The sequence below is a fragment of the Pongo abelii genome, chromosome 19, assembly GCF_028885655.2.
Source record: "Pongo abelii isolate AG06213 chromosome 19, NHGRI_mPonAbe1-v2.0_pri, whole genome shotgun sequence".
NCBI classification, from domain to species: domain Eukaryota; kingdom Metazoa; phylum Chordata; class Mammalia; order Primates; family Hominidae; genus Pongo; species Pongo abelii.
Window position 1 is genome coordinate 73,242,724 of NC_072004.2, and position 26,500 is coordinate 73,269,223.

A 26,500-nucleotide genomic window follows, 5' to 3' on the forward strand; every position below is an offset into this window, starting at 1 on the left:
AATATATATAATATATATTATCTAAAATATATATTATATATATTATCCAATATATATAATATATATTATCTAAAATATATATTATATATAATATATTATCTAAAATATATATATATTTTATAGAGCGAGACAGAGTTTCGCTCTTGTTGCCCTGGCTGGAGTGCAATGGCGTGATCTCGGCTCACAGCAACCTCCACCCCCCAGGTTCAAGCCATTCACCTCCCTCAGCCTCTGGGAGCAGCTGGGATTACAGGCATGAGCCACCACGCCTGAGTAATTTTGTATTTTTAGTGGAGACAGGGTTTCTCCATGTTGGTCAGGCTGGTCTCAAACTCCGGACCTCAGGTGATCCACCCACCTCAGCCTCCCAAAGTGCTGGGATTACAAGCATAAGCCACCGCGCCCAGCCTACAAAAATATTTTTTAACTTAGTCAGGTGTAGTGCAGTCCTAGCTACCCAGGAGGCTGAGGCAGGAGGATTACTTGAGCCCAGGAAGTCAGGGCTCCAGTGAATAATGAATGTACCACTGTATTCCAGCCTGGGCAACAAAGCAAGACTCTATCTCAAACATAAATAAATAAATAAAATTTACTTTTAAAGTAAATCCTAATAGTTTACCATGAGTTCAAGAGCAAAGTCTATAGGCAATGCATTTATTTTGTTTAAGTTACAATCAATTGTACATATTAGGCACTCAAAAAATGTTTATGGACAAATAGAATAGCTGTTGGACAAATAAACATAGACATTAACTAGAGTAACAATCAGTTTTAAAAGTATAAAGAGGGCCGGGTGTGGTGGCTCGTGGCTCACACATGTAATCCTAGCACTTTGGGAGGCTGAGGTGGGTGGATTACTTGAGGTCAGGAGTCCGAGACCAGCCTGGCCAACATGGTGAAACCCCATCTCTGCTAAAAATACAAAAATTAGCTGGGCCTGGTGGTGCACGTCTGTAGTCCCAGCTACTTGGGAGGCTGAGGCAGGAGAATTGCTTGAATCCGGAAGGTGGAGGTTGCAGTGAGCAGAGATTGCACCACTGCACTCCAGCCTGGGTGACAGAGCAAGACTCCATCTCAGGAAAAAAAAAAAAAAAAAGTATAAAGAGATTTCTAGAGTGTGCAGGAAGCTGAAGTGGCTGGTTCTAGAGATGACAGAATTAGCTATAAGAAATCAGAGCACAAATCTGGGCAAGAGGAAGCACCCCAGCTTGGTTACTAGAGGGAGAAGAGGCTTGCTACCAGGAGGAATAAGTACAAGAAGGAAATAGACAGAGAACAGTTCCTAGAGATTTATTATAATCTGTTTCTTCTTTGGCTTTTTGCTTTGCCCCATATGCACACATAGTAGAGATTTCTATAATCTGCATTCTTCTTTGGCTTTTGTTTTGCCACATACACACACACTCAAATAATCAAGTGGCCTAAACACAGAAATTAGAAACCAATCAGTAAGAAATCAGAAGCCCTACCAGTCTACCCCTCCCCGACCCTGCATCTGATGTGGAGCCATAGTCAAGTGCCTAGGAGGAAGACAAGCTTGAAGGACGACCCTTAATAAAGAGCTTCTAGGAAAGTTCAGAGATCTCAGAGGAACTTGGTGCACAGCCAAAGCGCTGACAAAGGCCTAGGCGCTAGCTTTCTACAACAACTGGAAAATAGCCACCGCTGCCTTCCCAGCTTTGCTGTCACAGAAAGTTAATTACTTGTTGCATCAGCACTGTCAGAATCATCCTAGGGGGAAAAAAAAAAAAGACAAAGCACCTGTAGACCCTGCAAAGCAGGAACATTTGTGTTAACAAATACTGCTCCCTCCCTCCTGCTCTCCAAGTTTCTTTTTGTGATTTCCTAAACCACCCAACTTAGGGAGCTCATATGGAAGGTTTTAACTTACTTTGGATATTAAGTAAACCAATGCTACTTTGTCATACATCATTAGTTTCAGGACTTTTTTTTTTTTTTTTTTTTTGAGACAGGGTCTTGCTTCATCACCCAGCTGCAGTGCAGTGGCATGATCTCAGCTCACTGCGACCTCTGCCTCACAGTCTCAAGCGATCCTCCCACCTCAGCCTCTTGAGTAGCTGGGATTATAGGCTACCATGCCTGGCTAATTTTTGTATTTTTGGAAGAGACAGGGTTTTGCCCTGTTGCCCAGGCTGGTCTCAAACTGCTGAGCACAAGCGATCCACCTGCCTTGGCCTCTCAAAGTGCTGGGATTACAGGCGTGAGCCACCACGCCCACCCTAGTTTCAGAATTTTAATTAATGCTATTGCTCCTTACAGCTGGGGTAGGTCTTCTCTAGGATGGAGAAACAGAGGAGTAGATGGAAAGCAGGAGGGTCTTGCTCGGGTTTTCTAAAGCCTGGAGAAGAATATTAGCCTTCTTGGGCCAGGCGTGGTGGCTCACGCCTGTAATCCCAGTACTTTGGGAGGCCGAGGCGGGTGGATCACCTCAGGCCAGGAGTTCGAGGCCAGCCTGGCCAACATGGCAAAACCCTGTCTCTACTAAAAATACAAAAATTAGCTGGGCGTGGTGGCGGGCACCTATATTCCCAGCTACTCAGGAGTCTGAGGCAGGAGAATCGCTTGAACCTGGGAGGCAGAGGTTGCAGTGAGCCGAGATCGGGCCACTGCACTCCAACCTGGTCAAAAGAGTGAAACTCCTCCCCCACCCCCCAAAAAAAGAATATTAGCCCTCTTGGGTCAAACTCAAATTTGGTTAACAGGCACTGAGAACTTCTGTGTGCTAGGAACTGGGATAGGAGCTCTCTAGTGGGTTATTTTTAAGGGCTATAAAGAAACTGAAGGGTTGAGGGGAAGGCTTTACTTACATCCAAATCATCCATGGCAGGTGGAGGTCTCTTGGTGCTGACCTTCTTCAAAAGCTAGTGGGAAGAAAAAATAATCATAAGGGAGAAGGGAGTGAAGGAAGAACAATCTGCACATTGATGGTCCATAGAAGAATGGTCGCAGCCAGAACTGGTCAGGCAGCTACTCCCATCTTTAAAACATCACTGGAATTAATTTGAGAAAAGTTAAATTGACCCCCTTCTTAAAAGAAAATTTAAACACAAATCCAGATTGGAATCAGCTAGGGTTTTATAACTGAAACCAAATAATATAACGACAGTGTATGATTTATTGGGGGCCAATTATTTATGATGTGAGTTTTTATACTGCTAGTTTTAACTTCCCATGAAGTTGTCTGGCTCAACACACACACACACACACACGCCGGGTTTGGTGGCTCACATTTGTAATCTCAGCACTTTGGGAGGCTGAGACAGACAGATCACTTGAGGCCAGGAGTTCCAGACCAGCCTGGCCAACATGATGAAACCCCATCTCTACCAAAAATACAAAAAAAATTAGCCAGGGGTGGTGGCGCATGCCTGTAATCCCAGCCACTCAGGTGGCTGAAGCACAAGAATCGCTTGAACCTGGGAAGTGGAGGTTGCAGGGAGCTACTGCACTCCAGCCTGGGAGACAGAGCAAGACTCTGTCTCGAAAAGAAAACCACACACACAGGCCAGGCACGGTGACTTACGCCTGTAATCCCACCACTTGGGAGGCTGAGGCAGGTGGATCACCTGAGGTCAGGAGTTCGAGACCAGCCTGGCCAACATGGTGAAACTCCATCTCTACTAAAAAAATACAAAAATTAGCCAGACGTGGTGGTGGGCACCTGTAATCCCAGCTACTCAGGAGGCTGAGACAAAATTGCTTGAACCCAGAGGCGGAGGTTGCAGTGAGCAGAGATGGCGCCATTGCACTCCAGCCTGGGCAACAGAAAACCACACACACACACACACACACACACACACACACACACACACACACACACACACACACACACACACACACACACACACACACACAGAAAATAGGAGAACAAGAATTACAGAAAAGTGGAAAAAGGTTTTGTCAAAATTCTTCAGAATACAGGCTCTACACTGAATAATAAGTGAATCAATGTATATAATTTCAATAATATTCTTTCCTCTCATCCCTATTAAATCAACATTGCACAAAATACGTAAAGAATATCAGCATCAATGAGTAACCTGCCTAGAGAGCTTGCATATCTCTGCTTGGCCCCAGTGACAATCCTCCAGAGACATGTGTGCAGAGAAACACAAAGAATGATCAAGTGGGCAGAACACAGCAGGTGTTGTCTCTCACCTCTGCATAATGTTCCACATGAGCCAGCTCCATCTCTTCATCCCCTTCCCAGTCTCTCCAGTTATCAAAGTCCACAGACAGCCACACTGGCTGCAAGAAGAAGCACCAAGAGTCACAGGCCAGGAGGACAGGAGCAGGAGTGTGTGGGAGAGTGTGGGCATATGCATGGGAGCACGCTTGGGGAAAAGAGGGTCAGTAGGTCCATAGTCCTCCCAGCTGCACCGCTTTGACCAGCCCTCTCCAGGTTCCCATGTCATCATCATCATCCACAAAGATCTACCAGGAACCTGCCAATCTACACACAAAGCTAGGCATGATAGAGTCTGAAAATCTCAGAAGTCCTACCCTCCGGCCAGGTGTGGTGGCTCACGCCTGTAATCTCAGCACTTTGGAAGGCGGAGGCAGGAGGATCACAAGGTCAGGAGTTCGAGACCAGCCTGGCCAATATGGTGAAACCTCATCTCTACTAAAAATACAAAAATTAGCCGGGCGTGGTGACGGGCACCTGTAGTCCCAGCTACTTGGGAGGCTGAGGCAGGAGAATCGCTTGAACCCGGGAGGCGGAGGTCACAGTGAGCCAAGATCGTGCCACTGCACCCCAGCCTGGGTGACAGAGCAAGACTCCATCTCAAAAAAAAAAAAAAAAAAGAAGTCCTACCCTCCAGGAGCTGATTGACTGAGGAGACAACACATCTGGAAAGATAATTGTATCATAAAGCAACATAGGAGTCAACCAATAAGACAGACAAGTTGCAGCCGGGCGCAGTGGCTCACACCTGTAATCCCAGCACTTTGCGAGGCCAGAGTGGGTGGATCACCTGAGGTCAGGAGTTCGAGACCAGCCTGGCCAACATGGTAAAACCCCCATCTCTACTAAAAATACAAAATTAGCTGGGCATGGTGGCACATGCCTGTAGTCCCAGCTACTTGGGAGGCTGAGGCAGGAAAATCACTTGAACCTGGCAGGTGGAAGCTGCAGTAAGCTGAGATCGCGCCACCGCACCCCAGCCTGGGCAACAAGAGTGAAACTCTGTCTCGAAAAAAAAAAAAAAAAAAAGACAAGCTGCATTCCATGGAGTCAGAGACAACCCTTCAAGGTCCATGTTCCAAAGTTTCCACATTTATACAGGGAAGAAGTTATTCACTCCTTCATTCAAAAGATATTTATTGGCCGGGTGCAGTGGCTAACACCTGTAATCCCAGCATTTTGGGAGGCTGAGGCAGGTGGATCACTTGACGTCAGGAGTTCGAGACCAGCCTGGCCAACATGGTGAAACCCCGTCTCTACTAAAAATACAAAAATTAGCTGGGCATGGTGGTGGGCACCTGTAATCCCATCTACTCTGGAGGCTAATGCAGGAGAATTACTGGAACCCAGAAGGTGGAGGTTGCAGTGAGTCGAGATCATGCCACTGTACTCCAACCTGGACGATGAAGTGAGACTGTCTCAAAAAAAAAAAAAAAAAAAAAAAAAAAAGGATATTTATTGAATACATACTATGGCCAGACTCTCAGCTTGACACTGGGTTTATAAAAATGTTCCGGCCGGGCGCAGTGGCTATCACTTATAATCACAGCACTTTGGGAGGCCAAGGCACATCAATTGCTTGAGCCCAGGGGTTCGAGACCAGACTAGGGCAACATGGCAAAACCCCATCTCTACAAAAAATACAAAAATTAGCCAGGCATGGTAGCACACTTCTGTTGTCCCACCTACTCAAGAGGCTAAGGTGAGAGGATTGCTTGAGCCCAAAAGGGCGAGGCTGCTGTGAACCTTGATTATGCCACTGTACTCCAGCCTGAGTAACAGTACAACATCCTGTCAAAAAAAAGGTCAACACACTGTCCCAGCCATTTGGAAGCAACCTGGGGAGGGAGATATAAATAAAGCACTATAATACAGTTGAAAAGTGTGGTGGTAGAGTTATATAGGGGACATCATGGGAACCCCAAAAGGAGTTACAAGAACCCAGGTTCCTGGAGTGGCAGGGCCTTGAAGGATGCACAGGGATTGGGTGGGTGAAGGTAGTAATGATGGTGACTTTTCAGGAAGAAGGCATACCTTGAGCAAAGGTACAGAGGTGAGAAACAGCCTGGTTTTTGCAAAACAAACAAAACACAACAGTCTGCTGTGGCTAGAAGATAAAGCTTGGGGCAGAGTGTGGGATGTGCTAGTGTGTTATGTTATGGTGCCTGGATCTCAACCTAAAGGGCAGGAAATCAAAAGCTCAAATACCCAAGAGAGTCAGGGAGGTAATGAAAAGGAGCAAGTGAGGTGAAGTACATGATCCACTGAAAACTTCAACTCCAGGCATTTGGGGATGTATATCAGTGGGGCTAGATTCTCCCATTTTTCTTTTTCTTTTTTCTTTCTGAGACGGAGTCTCACTCTGTCATCCAGGCTGGAGTGCAGTGGGGGTGATCTCGGCTGACTGCAACCTCTGCCTCCCAGGTTCAAGCAATTCTCCTGCTTCAGCCTCCGGAGCAGCTGGGATTACAGGCACGTGCTACCACGCTCTGCTAACTTTTGTATTTTTAGTAGAGACAGGGTTTCACCACGTCGGCCAGGCTGGTCTCAAATTCCTGACCTCGCGATCTGCCCGCCTCAGCCTTCCAAAGTGCTGGGATTAAAGACATGAGCCACCGAACCTGGCCCCCACCTATTTTTTTTTTTTTTTTTTTTGAAACGGAGTCTCACTCTATTGCCCAGGCTGGAGTGCAGTGGTGAGATCTTGGTTCACTGCAACCTCTGCCTCCTGGGTTCAAGCAATTCTCCTGCCTCAGCCTCCCAAGTAGCTGGCACTACAGGCTTGCACCACCATGCCCGGCTCATTTTTTGTATTTTTAGTAGAGATGGGGTTTCGCCATGTTGGCCAGGCTGGTCTTGAACTCCTGACCTAAAGCAATCCACCCACCTCAGCCTCCCAAAGTGGGAGGGAGGTGGGATTGTGAGCCACCTCTCTCAGCCTCCCATTTTTCAACAGAAGCTTATAGTCTGGATTTTTAGAAGATGCACATTTTTAAATGTCAGCAACTAATAAAAAATTTTTAATGTCAGTAACAAGTCAAAATAATTTCTTTTTTTTTTGAGACGTTGTCTCGCTCTGTCACCCAGGCTGGAATGCAGTGGCACGATCTCAGCTCACTGCAACCTCCACTTCCCAGTTTCAAGCGATTATCCTGCCTCAGCCTCCTGAATAGCTAGGACTACAGGTATGCGCCACCACGCCCAGCTAATTTTTTATTTTTAGTAGAGACCGGGTTTCACTATGTTGTCTGGGCTGGTCTCGAACTCCTGACCTCAAGCAATCCACCTGCCTTGGCCTCCCAAAGTGCTGGGATTACAGGTGTGAGCCACCATGCCTGGCCTTAAAATAATTTTTGACACTGTAAACATTAAAACAAATGTGAGAACCAGATCCAGCCATCAGGCAGTCAGTTTTCAACCTTTAAGGAGGAGATGACTTTGGAGGGCCTTAAGTGGGGGAGCGTCAGAGTCAAATGTGTGTTTTAGACAGACCATGCTGAGGGCAATGCAGAGAATGGATTGAAAATGAGACTGAAAATATGCAACAAACTTCTCACTGTATGTTGGTGAGGCTTGAACTAGGAAGAAATTAAGTAGTGAATTCATTAATATTTAGGAGGTCAGTAGAGCCTGGTTGTAAGCCACTACTAGAAAGAATAAGATTCATCAGGGCCAGGTATGGTGGCTCATGCCTGTAATCCCAGCACCCTGGGAGGCTGAGGCAGGCAGATCACCTGAGGTCTGAAGTTCGAGACCAGCCTAGTCAACATGGCAAAACCCCATCTCTACTAAAAATACAAAAAATGACCAGGTGCGGTGGCTCACACCTGTAATCCCAGCACTTTGGGAGGCCGAGGCGAGCGGATCACCTGAGGTCAGGAGTTCAAGACCAGCCTGGCCAACATGGCAAAACCCTGTCTCTATTAAAAATAAAAAAATTAGCTGGGCATGGTGGTGGGCACCTGTAATCCCAGCTACTCAGGAGGCTGAGGCAGGAGAATCACTTGAACCCAGGAGACAGAGGTTGCAGTGAGCCGAGATCACGCCACTGCACTCCAGCCTGGGTGACAGAGTGAGACTCTATCTCAAAAAAAAAAAAAAAAAAAAAAAAATACAAAAAATTAGCCGGGCGTGGTGGCACACGCCTGTAATCCCAGCTACTCAGGAGGCTGAGGAAGGAGAATCGCTTGAACCCAGGAGGCGGAGGTTGCAGTGAGCCAAGATGGTGCCATTGCACTCCAGCCTGGGCAACAAGAGAGAAACTCGGTCTCAAAAAAAAAAAAAAAAGAAAGAAAGAATAAGACTGATCAATTAATTTCTACAGTGGAAATTACTTCTGGGACTAGAATATAGAAAACAAGAATTGGCCAAGGCCGGGTGCGGCGGCTCACGGCTGTAATCCCAGCACTTTGGGAAGCCAACGCAGGCGGATCACCTGTGGTCAGGAGTTTGAGACCAGCCTGGCCAACATGTTGAAACCCTGTCTCTACTAAAAATACAAAATTAGCCGGGTGTGGTGGCACATGCCTGTAATCACAGCTACTTGGGAGACTGAGACAGGAGAATTGCTTGAACCTGGGAGGTGGAGGTGTAGTAAGCTGAAATCATGCCATTGTACTCCAGCCTGGGCAACAAGAGCAAAACTCCGAATCAAAAAAAAAAAAAAAAGAAAGAAAGAAAGAAGGCCGGGCGCAGTGGCTCACGCCTGTAATCCCAGCACTTTGGGAGGCCGAGGTGGGTGGATCACGAGGTCAGGAGATCGAGATCATCCTGGCTAACATGGTGAAACCCCATCTCTATTAAAAATACAAAAAATTAGCTGGCGTGGTGGCGGGCGCCTGTAGTGCCAGCTACTCTGGAGACTGAGGCGGGAGAATGGTGTGAATCCGGGAGGTGGAGCTTGCAGTGAGCTGAAATCGTGCCACTGCACTCCAGCCTGGGCAACAGAGTCAGACTCCGTCTCAAAAAAAAAAAAAGAAAGAAAGAAAAAAGAAAAAGAAACGGCTGGGCACGGTGGCTCACGCCTGTAATCCTAGCACTTTGGGAGGCTGAGGCGGGTAGATCACCTGAGGTCAGGAGTTCAAGACCAGCCTGACCAATATGGTGAAACCCCGTCTCTACTAAAAATACAAAAATTAGCCAGGCGTGGTGGCACAAGCCTGTAATCCCAGCTACTCAGGAGGCTGAGGAAGGAGAATCACTTGAACCCGGGAAGTGGATGTTGCAGTGGGCTGAGATCGCGCCACTGCACTCCAGCCTGTGCTACGGGAGTGAGACTCCATCTCACACAAACACACACACAAAAAGAATCAAAGGTTTTGATTGTGAGTTGCAGTAAAGGGAAAGACCATGTTCATAGCACTGAAGTGGAGTCTTACACATTTCATCACCTACAACGAAAGTAGTTAACTGGGAGAGATTACCAAGAGAATAAAAAGAGACTCAGGACAAATAGCTAATGTATGCAGGGCTTAAAACCTACATGACGGGTTGACAGATGCAGCAAACCACCATGGCACACGTATACCTATGTAACAAACCTGCATGTTCTGCACATGTATCCCAGAACTTTAAGTAAAAAAATAAGCCAGGCGCGGTGGCTCACGCCTGTAATCCCAGCATTTTGGGAGGCTGAGTCGGGCAGATCACCTGAGGTCGAGAGTTCGAGACCAGCCTGAGCAACATGGAGAAACCCCATCTCTACTAAAAATACAAAATTAGCTGGGCGTGGTGGTCCATGCCTGTAATCCCAGCTACCCAGGAGGCTGAGGCAGGAGAATTGCTTGAACCCGGGAGGCAGAGGCCGTGGTGAGCCGAGATCACGCCATTGCACTCCAGCCTGGGCAACAAGAGCAAAACTCCGTCTCAAAAAAAAAAAAATAAATAAAAATAAAAAACAAGAGAGACTAATACAGTTGGAAAAAAAAAAGATTAGGCAGGACTTGGTGAGTGATTGAATGTTGGCTGGAAAGGAGGCAAGGACAATCCCAGCTGTAACCTGGGTACATGCAGAGAAGGAGCAGGCCACTTTCCACACACCCACCTTGATATCCTCCTTGGTAAGCCGCGGCCAGGCCACCTTTTCCTTCCATTTCCTCACAAAGCAAGTAATAGAGCGGGAAGAGCGCTTATCCTGGGAGTCCTGCCAGATAGAGAGCCTCATTCTTAGGGTCTGGGGTTTAGAATTAATCTCCAGTTTCCCTGGGCAGCCCGGTTTCCATCCAGACCTTACTGTCCCATCTCACCCTTACCTTGGAGTTCACTTTGGCATAGAACTCAATCTCATTGTACAACTCCACTCCATCGGCATTCTTGCAGCTGAGGAGACAATAAAGCTGAGGAGATGTAGAATACTCCTTGTGGGGACATTAGGAGAAGGGGTAGGTTCCTGGGAAGCCAGGCCCTCAGACGGCAGGGCCACTACCTGAACACAATGCGGTGATCCTCAATAAGCACGTGGACATCGGTGCTGTCCTCAACACAAAACTCCATGAACACATACCTGGGCCTGTCGTACCACAGGGTCCGGGCGTGCTGCCTGAAGAGAAGTTGAGGTGGGGCTTCATAGGGGTGGGAGAGGGAAGACTGAGGGCATTTGGGAAGGGACTACCCAGGGACATTTGACGCCACAGTTTTTTCAAAGTGGAGCTAAATGAGACAGAGGGGGTGAAAGGGAAGGGAATGACAGGAGTGGGTGGGTGTGGTGAGTGTGAACCTGGGAAGAACGTGCAAGACTAGGAAACTAGGAGGTCAGGGAGAACATTCAGGTCACACCTTCCCTCACCCCACAGTTACAGAGACCAGGGGTCTGGGGCTCTCATGGGGCCTCACAGAACCTGGAGCGCCCAGAAGACTTGGAGCAGGGAATCTCCAGGGAAAAGGGCCAGGGGGAGCACCGGAGCCGGAAACACTCACCGTGCCATTGCAGCTCCCGCTCCAGGGTGGCATTTAGAGTTCCAGGCAGGGGCCGCTATCTTTAGATCCTGGGGACGCCCCCAGCAGCTGCCTCTCCTTATATGGTCGGGAGAACAGTTGAGAGGAAGAGAGAACGTGACCTGGCAGCCAAAGGATCTGCACTCTGGAGATACTCTGGGAGAGCTTCATCCTTGCAGCCCTTCACCGTGGGGTCTTCAGAAATGCATAGACTAGGAATAGACAACCCATCTGCTGGAACCAGGGCAAAGGCTGCCCTACACGCTACACACAGGGAATGACTTTTCCCCGGTATCATTCACCTGTTTCTCCGACGCGTAGCGCTCAGTGTCTGATTCACAATAGGCGCTCAACAAAACATTATTGTCCTGAATTAAATCCCCCGGGAAGGCGCGTCCTCGGGGACTTCGGTACTTCAGGCCCCGCCCACCACTCCCCTGGGGTTCCCCGCCACCGCGCCGTTGCCATGGCAGCAGGGGGGGCGCGGCTGACGTGCGGCGGTGTTTCCGGAAAGATGGCGGCTATCGAAGCGGCTGCAGAGCCGGTAACGGTGGTGGCGGCTGTTGGGCCAAAGGCGAAAGACGAAGAGGAGGAGGAAGAGGAGCCGCTGCCACCGTGCGAGGCGGTGCGCTGGGCCCCAGTGGGGGCGGTGGCGGAGGCCCGGCCTGGAGCAACCGCGTTTTTGGAAGAGGCGACGGCCGAGGAGCCTGGCGCGGCACCGGGCTCCCCGCCGGATTCGCCGGGCCGGACGCTGCGGCGGCTGCGGGCAGAGCGGCGGCGGCTGGACTCGGCGCTGCTGGCGCTGTCCTCGCACTTCGCGCAGGTGCAGTTCCGCCTGCGCCAGGTGGTGCGCGGGGCGCCGGCGGAGCAGCAGCGCCTTCTGCGGGAGCTCGAAGACTTCGCCTTCCGCGGCTGCCCTCACGTCCTAGGTTACGAAGGGCCCGGCGACCCCGCCAGCGATGAGGGCGATGGGCTGCCAGGGGACCGGCCACGGTTGCGGGGCGACGACCAGGTGAGTGGCTGAAGGGCCGCGAGGGATATGGGAATAGTGGGGTCGTGTGGGTGGCGATCCAGACCGGGATGATGGTGCATGAGGGGAGAAGCCTCCCCGACTCGGTCGGTGAGTACGTGTGTCGGAGACCAGGGAACTGGAGTGCGGGGCCGGCTGAAGGGCAAGAGGACAGAGGCCTGGGAACCTGAGGGTGAGCGGTGTGCACGGAAGATGTGGAGAGATGCCGGTGCGTGATGACGTGAGTGGTAGAGGAGCGGTGAGCGAAGTGAGTCGTTGAGAGGGCAGCAGAGCAGCCAAGAGCAGTGCTGCGCTCACTCACCTTTCCCTCACGTATCTCAGTCTTGAACACTTTTGCTGCTAGAGGACCCCGACTCTGGGGATTGGGAAAATTGGCAAAGGAAAGGAAAGTGAGTTGGAATCTGTGGAAATTTAGGTTAACTCCCTGTCCCTGCTTTCCTGAAATCTAGGCAGTCTTTACACTTCTCTGGGTGGGAGTTTGGGTTAACAGCAGGGTCTCTTAGTAACTGCAATAAACACATCTCTTGATTATATAAATTTCCTAATGTTGGAATTTTGCCTTTTTAAGAGACGGGGGGGTGGGGGTCTTGGTATGTTGCCCAGGCTGGCCTCGAACTCCTGGTCTCAAGCCATCCTCCCGCCTCAGCCTCAGGACTACGGGCGTGTGCCACCGTGCAGGCTATAATGTTGAAATTTTTAAACTCTTCCTCCATCCTGCTTAATCATTAGGCATTCTGAATGAGGTCCTCTGGTAACAAGATCGATTCAGTGTGTCTACCCCAGAAGTAGTGAAACTATGTATAAGACACCAGGTAAACGTTTCCTTACAAGCTTTGCATCTCTGGAAGTGCACAAAGTGCTGGCTTTATTGGAAGTGTTGAGGTACACTGCCTTTTCACTTTAGTTTTTTTTTTTTTTTTTTGAGACAGAGTCTCACTCTGTCACCTAGGCCATACTGCATTGGCGCAATTTCCTCTTACTGCAACCTCTGCCTCCTGGGCTCAAGCAGTCCTCCTGCCTCAGCCTCCCCAGTATCTGGGACTACAGGTGTGTGCCACCACACCCAGTTAATTTTGTTTTATTTTTTGTTGAGACGGTGTTTCACCACATTACCCAGGCTGGTCTCGAACTCCTGATCGCTCAAGCGATCTGCCCTCCTCGGCCTACCAAAGTGCTGGGATTAGAGACATGAGCCACCATGCCCCATCCCTTTTCACCTTTTTATTCTTCAAACTACAATCTGCATGTGGCTTTCTTCCCACTTACGTTGGTTTTAGCCAAGAAGATTTATCAAGCAGATAATGATTTGTTTATTTTAATCTGAACTGTTTCCAGTGCAATCCTGTGTTTACTGTTCCACCCTTCTCCACATACCTACAACTCCTTACACAAGGAGCAGCCACCTCAAACTGCCAGATTTAAGGGCTAGAAAGGGGTGGACAGCACCAAAGGTTCTACGTGATAGGAAGCTCTGTTGTTCATTTTCACCTTTAGAAACAGGCCAACCCCATTTTCCATGATGTGATTATGACACATTGCATGCCTGTACCAACATCTCATGTATCCCATAAATATATACACATACTATGTACCCATAAAAATTAAAAACTAGCCGGGCGCAGTGGCTCACGCCTGTAATCCTAGCACTTTGGGAGGCCAAGACGGGCGGATCACCTGAGGTTGGGAGTTCAAGACCAGCCTGACCAACATGATGAAACCCTGTCTCTACTAAAAATACAAAAAAAAAAAAAAATTAGCCAGACATGGTGACGCATTCCTGTAATCCCAGCTACTCGGGAGGCTGAGGCAGGAGAATTGCTTGAACCTGGGAGTCAGAGGTTGCGGTGAGCCAAGATCGCGCCATCGCACCCCAGCCTGGGCAACAAGAGCGAAACTCTGTCTCAAAAAAAAAAAAAAGACTGTGTGCAGTGGCTCATGACTGTAATCCCAACACTTGGGGAGGTGAAGGCTGGAGGAGGATCACTTGAGCCCAGGAGTTGGAGGCTGCAGAGAGTTATGATCATACCACTGCACTCCAGCCTGAGTGACAGAGCAAGACCCTGTCTCAAAAAAAAAAAAAAGGAAAAAGAAACATTAAAAAAAAAAAAAAGTAGTGCTCAATCCACCTGCAAGTTGTAATCTTGTATTTATACATTGAATACATTGACAGGTGAACAGGTAGAGGTAGAACCAGAGTAGGGGATATCATTGAACTGAATGATTTACTTCTTACCACTTAGCTTTTTTTTCTTTTTTCTTTTTTTTTTTTTTTTTTTTTTTTTTTGAGACAGGGTCTCACTCTGTTGCCAGGCTAGAGTGCACTGGCATGATCAGGACTCACTGCAGCCTTGACTCCCAGGCCCAATAGATCCTCCTACCTCAGCCTCTTGAGTAACTGGGACCACAGGCGAGCACCACCACGCTCAGCTAGTTTTTGTATTTGTAGAGATGGGGTTTCACCATATTGCCCAGGCTGGTGTTGAACTCCTGGGCTCAAGCAAGCCACCCACCTTGGCCACCCAAAGTGCTGGATCACAGACATGAACCACTGTACCCTGCCAAATTTTTTTTTTTTTTTTCTTGAGACAGAGTCTCACCCTGTCGCCCAGGCTGGAGTGCAGTGGCACCATCTTGGCTCACTGCAACCTCCGCCCCCCGGGTTCAAGCGATTCTCCTGCCTCAGCTTCCCAAGTAGCTGGGACTACAGGCACCCGTCACCACGCCTGGCTAATTTTTGTATTTTTAGTGGAGATAGGGTTTTGCCATGTTGGCCAGGCTGATCTCGAACTCCTGGCCTCAAACGCCTGACCTCATAATCTGTCCGACTTGGCCTCCCAAAGTGCTGGGATTATAGGTGTGGGCCACCGCGCCCGGCCCTAAATTTTTATTTTCCACTCTGTTGCCCAGGCTGGTGTGCAGCGGCATGATCACAACTCACTGCATCCTCAACCTCCTAGGCTTAATCCATCCTCCCGACTCAGCCTCCCAAGTAGCTGGGACCACAGGCGCACACTACCATGACTAACTAATTAAAAAATATATTTTTTCTGTACAGGTAGGGGTCTCCCTATGTTGCTCAGCTGGTCTCTGACTCCTGGGCTCAAGCCACCCTCCCACCTTAGCCTCCCTAAGTGCTGGGATTACAGGCATGAGCCACTGCACTTGGCCCCCAATTTTTTTTTTTTGAGACAGAGTCTGGCCCTGTCACCCAGGCTGGAGTACAGTAGCACGATCTCAGCTCACTGCAACCTCCACCTCCTAGGTTCAAGCTATTCTGCTGCCTCAGCCTCCCTAGTAGCTGGGACTGCAGGCATGTGCCACCATCCCCGGCTAAATTTTGTATTTTGAGTAGAGACAGGGTTTTGCCATGTTGGCCAGGCTGGTCTCGAACTCCTGACCCACCTCGACCCCAAATATTTTAAACCAATATTTTCTCTTATCTTACTTCATACTGGAAATGATTTCTGTTATTTTCTGCCTTGCACCAGAGTTCATTGTTCTCTCTTGTTTGCCCACACTCCAGCAAATAGCATATCATAGCTACCATGGCAAGTGACAGAGTTCAACAGACTTGGTCATGAAAATGGAATCAAAATTTATGGCTGATTTCTTTCTTCCCTGACATCATAAAGTTGGGTAACAGTGAGAACGAAAACAAAGACTTTTCCCCAGTTCTTTCTCCTTGGGCTGGTTAGACAACTTTCTCCACTCAGAGTTCATTATTTGGAATTTATCATTCTTTTCTTTTTCTTTTTTCTTCTTTTTTTTTTTTTTTTTGACAACAGAGTCTTGCTGTGACACCCAGGCTGGAGTGCAATGGTACGGTCTCGGCTCACTCCAACCTCCACCTCCCGGGTTCAAGCCATTCTCCTGCCTCAGCCTCCCAAGTAGCTGGGATTACAGGCACGTGCCACCACACCGGGCTAGTTTTTGTAGAGACGGGGTTCCACCATGTTGGCCAGGCTGGTCTCGAACTCCTGACCTCAGGTGATCTGCCTGCTTTGGCCTCCCAAAGTGCTGGGATTACAGGCATGAGCCACTGCGTTCGGCCATACTTTCCTTAATTCCATTCGGTGACAAACAACAAATGCATGTTGAGAACTTACCTTGTGCCAGACAGTGTGCCTGGCATTTGTGGTTCAAAGTCAAAACCTTTGTCCTTAAGGAGTTCGTAGACTAGAAGAGACAGAATCCTAAACAAATAATGTGATATGAGCTAGACTAGAAATGTGTACAAACTCTAGAGGAAATGTTTAGTTATGCCTGGGGAAATCGGGAAACCTCTTAAAGGAGAACTAGGCCTTCACCAAATGGGGAAGTGGGATAGGGTTCTAACAGTATGCAACTGTGCTCTGAAAGGATTACAGAGGGACTGTCCTGAGAAAAGGCTTGCTTTCATGTTGAGCAAAGTTAAAGCAAGAGGACTGCATTTTAAATACTTAAACAAAAAGTTAATTTGTTGTTTTCTTTTTCTGTTTTTTGTTTTCATTTCTTCTCTCTCGTTACTTACTTCTTCAGGGCTTGGTAAGTACTGTTTTAAGGTTAAATGTAATACGCTGTAGACTTCTAGTTTAAGACTCAGCCTTACCCCTACAAATGATTTGCTGGTTTTGCTTTTTGTTTTTGAGACTCAAGAAACACAAGGAAGAACCAGTGTTTGAGAATACGTTGACAAGACTTTACCACCCTGAAGCATTTTTATTAATTGAAATGCAGAAACTACTGGTGGCCAACAGTTGAAAAAGGAGTCACTAGTCAGCGAAACTTACAGATACTTTTTTTAAAAAACATTATTACCTTCCCATCCCCATTATGTGGCTTTTGGTTTTTTTTCACTGGCCTAGGCACTTGCCTTTTACTCTTTTGTTTTTGGTTTTGGTTTTTTGAGACAGAGTCTCACCCTATTGCTCAGGCTGGAGTGCAGTGGTGAAAACAAAGCTCACCGCAGCCTCAACCTCCTAGACTCAAGCCATCATTTTGTCCCAGCCTCTGGTGTGACTGGGACCACCATGCCACCACACCTGGCTAATTTTTTTTTTCTTTGAGACAGGGTCTTGCGAAGCCTCGACCTCTTGTGCTTAAGCAGTCCTCCCGCCTCGGCCACTCAAGTAGCTGGGACTACAGGCATGCACCACCATGCCCAGCTAATTTTTAAAAATTTTTTTGTGGAGATGAAGTCTCACTATGTTGCCCAGGGTGGTCTCGAACTCCTGGGCTCAGGTGATCCTTTTGCCTTGGCCTCCCAGAGTGCTGCAGTTACAGGCGTGAGACACCACTCCTGGTGCGTTTGATTCTTTTGATTTTTCAGAAGTGGTCTATCGTACATCAAAGGGACTTTGGTGAACCTTAGGAAAGCTGGTTATGAGTTTTTTTTTTTTTTTTTTTTTTTGAGACGGAGTCTCACTCTGTCACCAAGGCTGGAGTGCAGTGGCGCCATCTCTGCTCACTGCAAGCTCCGCCTCCCGGGTTCACGCCATTCTCCTGCCTCAGCCTCCCAAGTAGCTGGGACTACAGGTGCCCGCCACCACACCCGGCTAATTTTTTTTTGTATTTTTAGTAGAGACGGGGTTTCACTGTGTTAACCAGGATGGTCAATCTCCTGACCTCGTGATCCACCCGCCTCAGCCTCCCAAAGTGCTGGGATTACAGGCATGAGCTACCGCACCTGGCCAGCTGGTTATGAGTTTTAAAGCCTCTCTCCACACCCTTACCCCAGATTCTTTTGCAAAATTTGGCTGCACAGAGTAATCAGGAGTTGTGTTATGGTAACTGGCTGTGGAGAATGGCATGTCTTAATTCCTGGGAGGCTATCTTGGCTGAGATAGGTTGTCTCTGCCCTAACTAGACCTTTGGGGGAAAAAAGGCAGTCTTAACAAAAAGCCTCATCATATTTCCAATGAGGGACAGATGGTTTCTTAAAGAAAACACCCATTTAACAAATTGCCTAGGATGAAATAATTATTCTTACTTTTGAATCTATCATATGAATTGTGTATTTCATTTGGATTATTGGAAACATCTTATATTTTATTGGTCATTACTGGCTCGAGCAGATTCTTAATGTGCCCTGAGTTTCCCTTTTCCTGCATAATAGACCCAATTATTTTCTTGCCTTAGAGTGAACAGGAAAAGCAAGAGCGTCTGGAAACCCAAAGGGAGAAGCAGAAAGAACTGATACTGCAGCTGAAGACCCAGCTAGATGACCTGGAAACTTTTGCCTATCAAGAGGGCAGTTACGACTCACTGCCACAGTCCGTGGTGTTGGAAAGACAGCGGGTGAGCAGACCCCAGAGGAACCTCCACCACTGCCCGAGGTTAACTTGTCCCTTCCAGCATTCACAGGGCATCCTCTCTCAGCTTAGTTCTCCTTCAGCCTTACTGAGAATCCCTCTGCTGGCCCAAATCAAAGGGAAATTTTACTACTATGAGGAACCTTTCTTTGCTCATACATGGAAAACACGGGTTCCAAAGTTTTGTAATATGATAATTGAGCTCTTTCTTTTTGGTGATTGTAATTAATAATAGAAATAAGAATATAATAATAATTTCTTCATTTGATCACTTAAAAAATTCTACTTGGGCCCATCATACAATGTAATCTAGCTTTTTTGTTTTGTTTTATTTTGTTTTTGAGATGGAGTTTCGCTCTTGTTGCCCAGGCTGGAGTGCAATGGCGCGATCTCAGCTCACACAACCTCCGCCTCCTGGGTTCAAGCAATTCTCCTGCCTCAGCCTCCCAAGTAACTGGGATTATAGGCAGGCGCCACCACGCTGGGCTAATTTTGTATTTTTAGTAGAGATGGGGTTTCTCCATGTTGGTCAGGCTGGTCTCGAACTCCCAACCTCAGGTGATCCGCCCACCTTGGCCTCCCAAAGTGCTGGGATTACAGGCGTGAGCCACCGCACCTGGCTGTAATCTAGCTTTTTGCTACCACTCACCACCTTTTGATAAACATGCCAGGAATCCAGACTGACTTTAATACTGTATTTATTTAGGTAAGACCTGGGTAGACAGGTAAATCTCTTAGTAGAGATACAGTTACAACCTCCCCTGCATGTTTCTCTACCCCTGTGCTGTGGCTGTTTTTCTGGCTGGGCTGGAGTTTATGATATCAGATTTTTTTTTTTTTTTTTTTGAGACAAAGTCTCAGTTTGTCACCCAGGCTGGAGTGCAGTGGCATGATCTTGGCTCACTGCAACCTCCACCTCCAGGGTTCAAGCGATTCTCCTGCCTCAGCCTCCCGAGTAGCTGAGATTACAGGCATCCACCACCATAGCCAGCTAATTTTTGTATTTTTAGTACAGATTGGATTTCACCATGGTGGCCAGGCTGGTCTTGAGCTCCTCACCTCAAATGATCCACCCGCCTTGGCGTCCCGAAGTGCTGGGGTTACAGGTGTAAGCCACCGCACCCAGCCTATTATTGGAATTTTTAATTGTTCCTAATAATGTCACTAGGATATTTTGGCTGTAATGCACCTTGATATTTTATAGAGATTTTTCTTTAGTTGCCTACAGTAGAGCAAGAAGGGATAAGAAGGATTAGAAATTAAGAAAAATCAGGCCAGGTGCAGTGGCTCATGCCTGTAGTCCCAATTCTTTGGGAGGCTGAGGTGGGAGGATCTCTTGAGGCCAGAAGTTTGAGGCCAGCCTGGGCAACATAGCGAGACCCTGTCTCTACAAAAAATTTAAAAATTAACCAGGTGGTAGCGTGTGTCTATAGTCCCAGCTACGGGGGAGACCAAGGCAGGAGGATTGCTTGAGCACAGGAGTTTGAGGTTACAGTGAGCTATGCTCACATTACTGGACCCTAGCCTGGGTGACTGAGCAAGACCCTGTCTCTTAAAAATCAGTATATATTCTCCTTGAAGCTTTTAGAGCAACTAAATATAAGGCTTGTTGGATCATCGGCCACTTTGGATTTTTCATACTGTTGTTCTCCTGAGTGAAATCTGACTAGCCTGGTAGAAATTTACTGTGAGTGGGAGGATCTATTTTTATCAGAGAACTGAGGGTTCTTTTTACTTTAAAAGTAGAGTCTATGTCCTCACCTTGATCAATCAGCAGTTAAGTCATTTACTTTCACAAATTTAGAGGTCTGTTTTTTATTTCCATTTAAGGACAGAAGACATTTTTAGATTCTCCTCCCTAACCCTCTCCCTAAAAATTCCAAAGGGTGTGCTCATTGCTTGTGATTTTGATAGGTGATCATAGATGAGTTAATAAAGAAACTGGACATGAATCTGAATGAGGACATCAGTTCCCTGTCCACTGAAGAGCTTCGTCAGCGCGTAGATGCAGCAGTGGCTCAGATCGTCAACCCAGCCCGAGTCAAAGAACAGTTGGTTGAGCAACTGAAAACTCAGATCCGAGACCTTGAGATGTTCATCAACTTCATCCAAGGTTAGAGGAGGGGATGGGATGAGAAGGGTGGACAGGTGTCATAATAATTATACTTATTCTGAGTACTAGTAAAAAGGTTCTAATTCTGGTTTTTTGGTTTTTTTTGGGCAGGGGGGAGACAGTGTCTCTCTCTGTTCCCCTGGCTGGAGTGCAGTGGCACAATCTTGGCTTACTGCAACCTCCGCCTCCCAGATTCAAGCGATTCTTCCGCCTCAGCCTCCTGAGTAGCTGGGATTACAGGCTCCCACCACCACACCCAGCTAATTTTTGTATTTTTAGTAGAGATGGGGTTTCAGCATGTTGGCCAGGCTGGTCTCATACTCCTGACCTCAAGTGATCTGCCCGCCTCAGCCTCCCAAAGTACCAGGACTACAGGCATGAGCCACCATGCCCGGCCAAAAGGTGCCAATTCTTGATGTACTATTTAAGAGGCTTGATGGCTTAGTAGGGGAGGCAGCATTGGCAGAGTAGAAAGTGCATGGGTTTCAGAATCAGATAGTTAAAATCTCCACTCTCATACTCATTGGTTTTATGTCCTTGAGTATGTTACTAACCTCTTTAGTCTCACTCTTGTCATCCATAAAATGATGATTCATGGTTCATTCACTTAGCAAATATTTATTGAGCCAACTACTGTATGCCAGTCCTCATTTTACACAATTAAATAGGACAAGATTTTGTGAAATTCTTTTTTCTAATAGGCACCATTAAGTATTATTTTTCCTTTAAAGATCTGCCATAAAGGGCTAAATAAGTGTCTCTTCTATAATTTCTGATTCCAGATGAAGTGGGAAGCCCCTTGCAGACAGGTGGTGGACACTGTGAGTGCAAGGCCGGTGGGAAGACAGGAAATGGCTGCAGCAGAACAGGCAGCAACAGACCGCCTCCAGGAAACAGCAAAAGTAAGTGCAGTTTCCAGAACAGGCAAATCTCTAGAGACAGAAAGTAGATGAGTGGTTACCTAGGACTTGGGTGTGTTGAGGAGAAGAGGGGAATGAGAAATGCTGATGGTATGGAATTGCTTTTGGGGAGGATGAAATATTCTAAAATTGATTGCAGTGACAGTTATACAATTCTGAATATACTAAAAACCACTGAATTAAACACCTTAAATGGGTGAATCATATGGTATGTGAATTATATCTCAATACAGCTATTATTAACCAGAAAAAGGAAGTCCAGCTACATCCTGAGTGGCTCTTGCCTTCATGTGAGACCCAGCATGTGGCTCAGACTGATCTCAGGCTGTGATTTGTTGAGTGTAGCTCTGTGCCATCATGGCCTCTCACTGATGAGCCACTGTCTTTTCTAAGCAGCAAAGGCAGAGGATGTGAAGAAAGTCCAGGAGACGGGGCTGCACCTGATGCGGCGAGCGCTGGCCGTGCTCCAGATCTTTGCTGTTAGCCAGTTTGGTTGTGCCACAGGCCAGATCCCTCCAACCCTGTGGCAGAGGGGCCAGGCTGACAGAGACTATTCTCCCTTGCTGAAGAGGCTGGAGGTATCAGTGGACAGAGTGAAGCAGCTAGCCTTGAGGCAGCAGCCACATGACCATGTCGTCACCTCTGCCAACCTCCAGGACCTCTCTCTGGGAGGCAAGGATGAGCTGACTATGGCTGTGCGGAAGGAGCTAACGGTGGCTGTGAGGGACCTGCTGGCCCATGGACTGTATGCCTCCTCCCCAGGGATGAGCCTTGTTATGGCTCCTATTGCTTGTTTGCTGCCAGCCTTCTCCTCGGCCCCAGAGGCCATGCACCCATGGGAGCTCTTTGTAAAGTACTACCATGCTAAGAACGGCCGTGCTTATGTGGAATCCCCAGCCCGGAAGCTCTCCCAGTCCTTCGCCCTTCCTGTTACGGGAGGCACTGTTGTCACCCCCAAACAGAGCCTACTGACAGCCATCCACGTGGTGCTGACAGAGCACGACCCTTTTAAGCGCAGTGCAGACTCGGAATTGAAGGCCTTGGTGTGCATGGCACTGAATGAGCAGCGTCTGGTGTCCTGGGTGAACCTCATCTGCAAGTCCGGGTCACTCATCGAGCCTCACTACCAGCCCTGGAGCTACATGGCACACACAGGCTTTGAAAGTGCCCTCAACCTGCTCAGTCGCCTCAGCAGCCTCAAGTTTAGCCTCCCTGTAGATCTGGCTGTGCGCCAGCTCAAAAACATCAAAGATGCCTTTTGATGAGAGTGCCCTAACCCCAGACAATCTCCTTGCTCAGTAGGGATAGATGTGTTAGTCTTCTAGCATAGGAGTAAGGAATCAGAGGTGGGGTTAAAGGCATTTTTCCCAGACCCTGCTCAGGCAGTCGGCCAAATGTGTGCAAAGTCTGTTTTCCCCACCAACTTAGCTCTCAGAAAGATGTGCCGGAGAGACCCTCTTGTTAAGAAGGTTCTGCCAGGCCGGGCGCGGTGGCTCACGCCTGTAATCCCAGCACTTGGGGAGGCCGAGGCGGGCGGATCACAAGGTCAGGAGTTCGAGACCATCCTGTCTAACACGATGAAACCCCATCTCTACTAAAAATACAAAAAAATTAGCCGGGCGTGGTGGCAGGCGGCTGTAGTCCCAGCTACTCGGGAGGCTGAGGCAGGAGAATGGCATGAACTCAGGAGGCGGAGCTTGCAGTGAGCCAAGATCACGCCACTGCACTCCAGCCTGGGCGACAGAGTGAGACTCCGTCTCAAAAAAAAAAAAAAGAAAAAAAGAAGGTTGTACCCACAGTATATGTGTGGGCACTTGTGCTTGAGCCTGTATTAAAGGGATCAGGCCAGGCACAGTGGCTCACGCCTGTAATCTCAGCACTTTGGGAGGCTGAGGTGGGCGGATCACCTGAGGTCAGGAGTTCAAGACCAGCCTGGCCAACATGGCAAAACCCCATCACTACTAAAAATACAAAAATTAGCTAGGTGGGGTAGTGCATGCCTGTAATCCCAGCTACTCAGGAGGCTGAGGCTGGAGAATTGCTTGAACCCAAGAGGTGGAGGTTGCAGTGAGCCAAGATCATGCCACTGCACTCCAGCCTGGGCAACACAGGGAGACTCCATCTCAAAAAAAAAAAAAAAAGACATTCAGCTTGAGGCTCCTGTTAGTTAAGCTATCTTCTTTCACTTGAAGCAGGTTTGAGAGGCCTAGGCCAGAATTTAAATTCCTTTTATGAATAGATTTCCCTTTCTTCCTGACCCCAAGGTCAGAGGAGACTATATATTCCATGGCTGCCTCTAAGACTAGGAATAGGAATATCTGAAAACAACATTTCTAAGAGTGGTAACCACAGGTTGATTTTAATATGAGCCCTTTTTCTTGTAGAGGTAAGAAGTAAAATCTTCCTGACAAGGTAGTCCTCTTTTCACGGCACAGACAATGGGCTTTCTGTTTATGAGGAGTGAGAACCGATGTTATTATGTTCTCTAGCAAGTGAACATTCCTCTACTCACCTCCCAACAAGACTAACACAGTCTTTTTAGAAGTAAATATATTCAAGACAAACGAGAAAATCCTGGCCACCCAAGTCAAGTATATACAGGAATACAAATCGGTAACCAGCAGCTGTTCCTCAGGTTGTGACTCACTGAGCACCACTTGTCTTGGAGGCTGGATGATGGAGGACATCTAGTTATAGGTACTGCAGCAGGGATAGGTGCCACAGGAGGATAGGAACTACAGCAGATCACTGTTTCCAGAACAGGGGGAGGAGTATCTCATTGTGAAACAGACTCTAGAGTGGTTCTATTTGGTCTTCAGGATTTTAGCCTCATTAGTTCACATTTGTCATGCAGCTTGTGGTGAGTACTGCTCTAGGACTGGCCAAAAATGGGCAAAATGTATCACTCCAAACACTACTGATTCAGCATTGTTTTCATGTCTTAAAATTGCCACCTGCACTTTGTTTTCTGCACTATTATGTAGTGCATTTTAACTTAAACTTTTTCCAGCAACATGTTACTTATTTAAGATATATTATTGATATTTCATTATAATTAGTTCACCTTCCCTGTGAAACAAGAGAATTGTAAAATGTTGTGGAAAATGATACATATGTGGATGCTAATGAAATCATAGTATTTTGTGTAGCTTCTCTGAAGACCTTAGAGACGTGCAGCTTTGGTTTATAAGTGTTTGGGCCTTATCAGCCCATCTAATCCAGATCAATATTTTTTTGAAAGCTGCCTGTATCCTCAGTCCTCTGTTATGGATCATCTCAGCTTTGGTGGTGGTAGTAGGGGTTTTTTGCCTGAAAAAATTCACTAAAAAGTCCCCTTGGCATGACCATCCCCTCCTGCCCACACCTGTAGTCCCTCCCCACAACAGATGTCATCACACATGCTGCTTTTGGAATTGCACTTTTTTTTTTTTGAGATGGAGTCTCGCTCTGTTGTCCAGGCTGGAGTGCAATGCCATGATCTCAGCTCACTGCAACCTCCGCCTCCTGGGTTCAAGCGATTCTCCTGCCTCAGCCTTCTGAGTAGCTGGGAGTACAGGCGCGCACCACCACGCCCGGCTAATTTTTGTATTTTTAATAGAGACAGGGTTTCACCACATTTGTCAGGCTAGTCTCGAACTCCAGACCTCAGGTGATCCACCCACTTCAGCCTCCCGAAGTGCTGGGATTATAGGCGTGAGCCACCACACCCGGCCAGGATTGGCACTTTTAAATCTGCTTGTCTGGATATCACTTTGGGTGGTAACTGGTATAGCCATATGGCATAGCCCAGCAATCACCCCAGTATTGCCTTTTTCAAATCACAAAAACAAAACTTGTATTAAGGCTTTGTGCTAGCATTACAGGAAGCATTTTCATTTGTCTCATTCTAATTAAATTCTCACTACTTACAAAGTGGGACAGTATTATCCCCACTTTACAGCTGAGGAAACTGATGTGCAGAGAGGTTAAATATTTTGTCCCGGTTTATATGATGATGGAAGACCTGAGATTTGGAGTCAAGTTTCCTGAATCCAAAGCCCACAGTCTATCTTGTCACTTCATTGTATCATGTTGTTTCTAGATTTTGGTTTCTCTTTCTCCTTTATCCACCACCCTCATTCCTACCCTCACTTTGGGGAGGAGAAGGTATTTTCCACACAACTGCCAGAAATTTCAGCTGCCAAAGGACAAGGCTGCAGGGAGATAGGCCGGCAGCCATGACTTTCATGTCCAAGTTCTTGAAACCTAAATGTGTGTATCAACAGAGACAACCCAACAATTCCATCAGCATCCCTGCAGTCAGATATCTGCTAAGCTCTGATATCATCTGTCATTACTGAGAACAGAGCTCTGTCCTTGGCTTAGGGTGAGACAGGACAAGGGAGGAGAGGCAGGCCAGTCCACCCAGATCCAAGGATACGCAAGAATGGAAGGGTAAAGAGCCATGGATATGTATGCAGTGGAAATGTACGGGTGTTGTACAAGTATGATCTGCAAAGTATTGTTAAAGCTGTCTAAGGTTCTCTCCAATCATTCATTCACTATTGATCACTTAGCAACTGCCTGCCTAGACTAGATGCTAAAGAAAGAGATAAGTAAACCTACCGCATGCCCTCAACAAACACACAGTCTAGCAAAGGAGATACCATACCAATTGGAGATTTGGAGAGACTGTTAAAATATAGATTGCTGGGTCCCATCCCCAGAGTTTTTTATTGAGTTGTTTTGGGGTGGGGCCTGAGAATTTGGTTTCTAACAAGTTCCTAGGTTATGGTGATGCTGCTGCTCTGGGAGCCACACTTTGAGATGAAAACCACTCATATCCAAACTAAGATTATGTTCTGTAATAAAGGTAAGTACAGATTGGATTGCTGAGAGAGCCCAGAGAAAGGAGAGATTAATTCTGCCTGGGAGAATTCTGGAATAACCTTGAAGGATGGATAGAATTTGAATAGGATTTTGCCTGGCTACTTGGAGAGGAAGAAAAAGACACAAGGTACAGCCCAG

The 26,500-nt window shown here is 47.5% G+C and overlaps 2 protein-coding genes across 3 annotated transcripts; one reads left to right on the forward strand and one right to left on the reverse strand.

Moving 5' to 3' along the window:
- Positions 1–640: 640 nt before the first annotated feature.
- Positions 641–11,535, reverse strand: PTGES3L (prostaglandin E synthase 3 like). Its single transcript, XM_024234766.3, has 7 exons — positions 11,123–11,535; positions 10,632–10,745; positions 10,459–10,525; positions 10,251–10,349; positions 4,180–4,269; positions 2,829–2,882; positions 641–1,731 (listed from the first exon to the last, which is right to left on the reverse strand). The coding sequence occupies exons 1-7, from the start codon at positions 11,128–11,130 to the stop codon at positions 1,696–1,698; spliced, it is 468 nt and encodes a 155-aa protein (XP_024090534.1). The 5' UTR covers positions 11,131–11,535; the 3' UTR covers positions 641–1,695.
- Positions 11,536–11,654: 119 nt separating this feature from the next.
- Positions 11,655–24,652, forward strand: RUNDC1 (RUN domain containing 1). Of its 2 annotated transcripts, none has more exons than XM_024234762.3 (5): positions 11,655–12,152; positions 18,288–18,446; positions 20,375–20,573; positions 21,356–21,475; positions 21,887–24,652. In XM_024234762.3, the coding sequence occupies exons 1-5, from the start codon at positions 11,655–11,657 to the stop codon at positions 22,753–22,755; spliced, it is 1,845 nt and encodes a 614-aa protein (XP_024090530.3). In that variant the 3' UTR covers positions 22,756–24,652. The 2 variants fall into 2 exon arrangements, with proteins under 2 accessions (XP_024090530.3, XP_024090531.2); XM_024234763.3 differs by having other exon boundaries at positions 21,890–24,652.
- The last annotated feature ends 1,848 nt before the right edge of the window (positions 24,653–26,500 follow it).

Bases quoted from the DNA above. Each gene is read 5' to 3' on its own strand.
- PTGES3L (XM_024234766.3), bottom strand. The intron at 10,350-10,458 runs GTAAGGGTGAGA...TCTATCTGGCAG, and splicing joins ATGCCAAAGTGAACTCCAAG to GACTCCCAGGATAAGCGCTC. The intron at 4,270-10,250 runs GTGGGTGTGTGG...TTCTTCTTGCAG, and splicing joins TTACCAAGGAGGATATCAAG to CCAGTGTGGCTGTCTGTGGA.
- RUNDC1 (XM_024234762.3), top strand. From the start codon at position 11,655: ATGGCGGCTATCGAAGCGGCTGCAGAGCCGGTAACGGTGGTGGCGGCT. The intron at 12,153-18,287 runs GTGAGTGGCTGA...TTCTTGCCTTAG, and splicing joins GGTTGCGGGGCGACGACCAG to AGTGAACAGGAAAAGCAAGA. The intron at 21,476-21,886 runs GTAAGTGCAGTT...GTCTTTTCTAAG, and splicing joins GCCTCCAGGAAACAGCAAAA to CAGCAAAGGCAGAGGATGTG.